Source organism: Plectropomus leopardus, unplaced genomic scaffold, assembly GCF_008729295.1.
Source record: "Plectropomus leopardus isolate mb unplaced genomic scaffold, YSFRI_Pleo_2.0 unplaced_scaffold26260, whole genome shotgun sequence".
In the NCBI taxonomy this organism is placed as follows: Eukaryota; Metazoa; Chordata; class Actinopteri; order Perciformes; family Serranidae; genus Plectropomus; species Plectropomus leopardus.
This window is the reverse complement of record NW_024628558.1, coordinates 1-2,266: the sequence shown is the minus strand read 5'-3', so window position 1 is coordinate 2,266 and position 2,266 is coordinate 1. Positions and strand designations below refer to the sequence as shown.

At 39.1% G+C, this 2,266-nt stretch overlaps 1 protein-coding gene across 1 annotated transcript; it reads left to right on the top strand.

The window, feature by feature from the left end:
* Positions 1-331: 331 nt before the first annotated feature.
* Positions 332-2,260, top strand: cdipt (CDP-diacylglycerol--inositol 3-phosphatidyltransferase (phosphatidylinositol synthase)). Its single transcript, XM_042516971.1, has 4 exons — positions 332-483; positions 1,363-1,444; positions 1,571-1,652; positions 2,061-2,260. The coding sequence occupies exons 1-4, from the start codon at positions 347-349 to the stop codon at positions 2,201-2,203; spliced, it is 444 nt and encodes a 147-aa protein (XP_042372905.1). The 5' UTR covers positions 332-346; the 3' UTR covers positions 2,204-2,260.
* The last annotated feature ends 6 nt before the right edge of the window (positions 2,261-2,266 follow it).

The following is a 2,266-nucleotide window of genomic DNA, read 5'->3' as shown; positions in this document are numbered from 1 at the left end:
TTGCATTTTATTTATAGTGCGCTTTCATGAAACTGAAAAAAAACTTTAAAAAGTCAAGAAAGATAAAAAAATAAAATACATTAAATCACATAATAAAACACACACAACATTACAATTTGCACAACATTAATTAGACCCTGAAAGCAAAGACTTCTTAAACCAAACCTTCATCTCTGTGTATCTGTTTTAAGCAAAGAGACAAATGTTTATATACTACAGAAGCACTTACAGTTTTATTTATCTCTCACCACTAAATCCCTGCTGATAATAAAAACACAAGGTTTATAACATTTTAATGACTTTCTGTATTTATTGATGTTTTCTTTCAGCCACTAAGTTTGGAGCTATGATGGACATGCTGACAGACCGCTGTGCCACCATGTGTCTGCTGGTCAACCTGTCCCTCCTCTATCCCTCCTACACCTTCCTGTTCCAGATCAGCATGTGTGTGGACATCGCCAGCCACTGGCTGCACCTGCACAGGTACGCCAGCACCAAGACTGTCTCTCCCTCCACATGGGTTCAACCAGGGTGGCCACTGGTCCTTAAAAATTAACATCTTAAATACACATCTACTAATAAAATGCCTTTAAAAGAGTGTTCCATTTTTTTTAAATGTAGACGCAATGGGTCTTAATGACATCACTGCAAGAATTTATGGCGTTAGCGCTACAAGAAGCGAACTAAAGAGGAGGGAAACACTATTCAACATAACAGGGTTCCTGCAGATCCTTGAAAAGTCTTAAAGGGCATTATATTCATTAATCTAAAAGTAAGGCCTTAATTGATATGAATATGTCTCAAATCGGTTTTTCGAGGTCTTTAAGATGCACCCTTTGGAAGTAGGATGTTATGAATTGTTTTTTTCTTGGGTTCAAGGTTGTTTTGTAAAATCACAAATGGTGACATTTATTTATTTTTAAAATAATTTACTAAATTCCTCTTTCTTTAACTTTTCATGATGGGAATTAAAGCAGTAAGGTAATCCCACATACAGAGAGAGGCACACAAAATCTGTGATAAAAATCACTAATAAATGCTAGATATTTCCCAATTCTAACTAGATCTGACTTTTTCACTGGACCAGAAATGTAATATTTTATGTTAAAATACTTTTTGGGGGCGAAATTTTGTGCTTAACTCTTTAAAAAAAAAAGTTTGCTTCATGTTTTTTTTCCAGTTTAGGTCATTGTAAAATTGGTATTAAATTTCATCCTGAGTGGCCTTAAAAATGTCTTAAAAAGAATTTAATTTGTGTTAAGCTGTAGGAACCCTGCACAAACACCTTTAAAAGCACAGGCACCAACATCATGTGTCTGCTGCATATCATCTTTTTGCTTCTTTTGATTTTAATTTCCACAGCTCAACGATAAAGGGATCAGCCAGTCACAAGACTATCGACCTCTCCGGCAACCCCGTTCTCCGAATCTACTACACATCCAAGGTGAGGAGCACACACACACACACACACACACACACACACACACACACACACACACACACACAGATACAGTACCTCTTGCTTTAAATAGAAAATTCAAAAGAATGACTGAGTGTTTGTCTCATGCAGCCGGTGCTGTTTGTTATGTGCGCTGGGAACGAGCTCTTCTTCTGTCTGCTCTACCTTCTCTATCACATCCAGGAACCTGCAGGTAAGAGGTTTCTTCTCCTCAGCATCTAATGCACACAGCTGAGCTTCACATGACATCCACACACTGCGAGATACAGTGTGCAGACTGAAGCTTTACTCAGTGGGAGAATGTGCCTGAGGACATTCACTCAAGTAAAAGTAGCATTTGGCACAAATGTTCACTTAGACTCAAGGGTGAATTAATTAGAATTTGGTGGTTGAAGGACACTTTGACCTCACAAAACATGTTTTTGGCCATAAACTCAAGAATCCATATGCAAATCACGACCAAAATTTCACACAAATGTCAAATTAAATCATGAAATGTTGATATATTATGTCATGTCATATAAACATGTCACCGAGCATTTTAGAGGCTTATCCACACGGAAAACAACCTAATCAGACGTCTCTGCTCTCTCTGTTGCAGCCTGGCTCTACTGGCTGCAGGGACTGTGCGGCATCATCTGCCTGCTGAAGACCGGCATCAGCCTGGTGCACCTCGTCACCGCCTCCCAGAACATGGCCGCCCTCGACGTCGCCGAGCGAGAGGCAAACAGGAAGACGCAGTGAGAGAAAGAAAGAGGAGTGAGTGAGAGCTTAAGCAACAAATCCACAAGGTTTTTTTTATTTATT

Coding starts and splice junctions, on each gene's coding strand:
- cdipt (XM_042516971.1), top strand. CDS start 347: ATGATGGACATGCTGACAGACCGCTGTGCCACCATGTGTCTGCTGGTC. Junction 484..1,362: donor CACTGGCTGCACCTGCACAG/GTACGCCAGCAC, acceptor TAATTTCCACAG/CTCAACGATAAAGGGATCAG. Junction 1,653..2,060: donor TCACATCCAGGAACCTGCAG/GTAAGAGGTTTC, acceptor TCTCTGTTGCAG/CCTGGCTCTACTGGCTGCAG.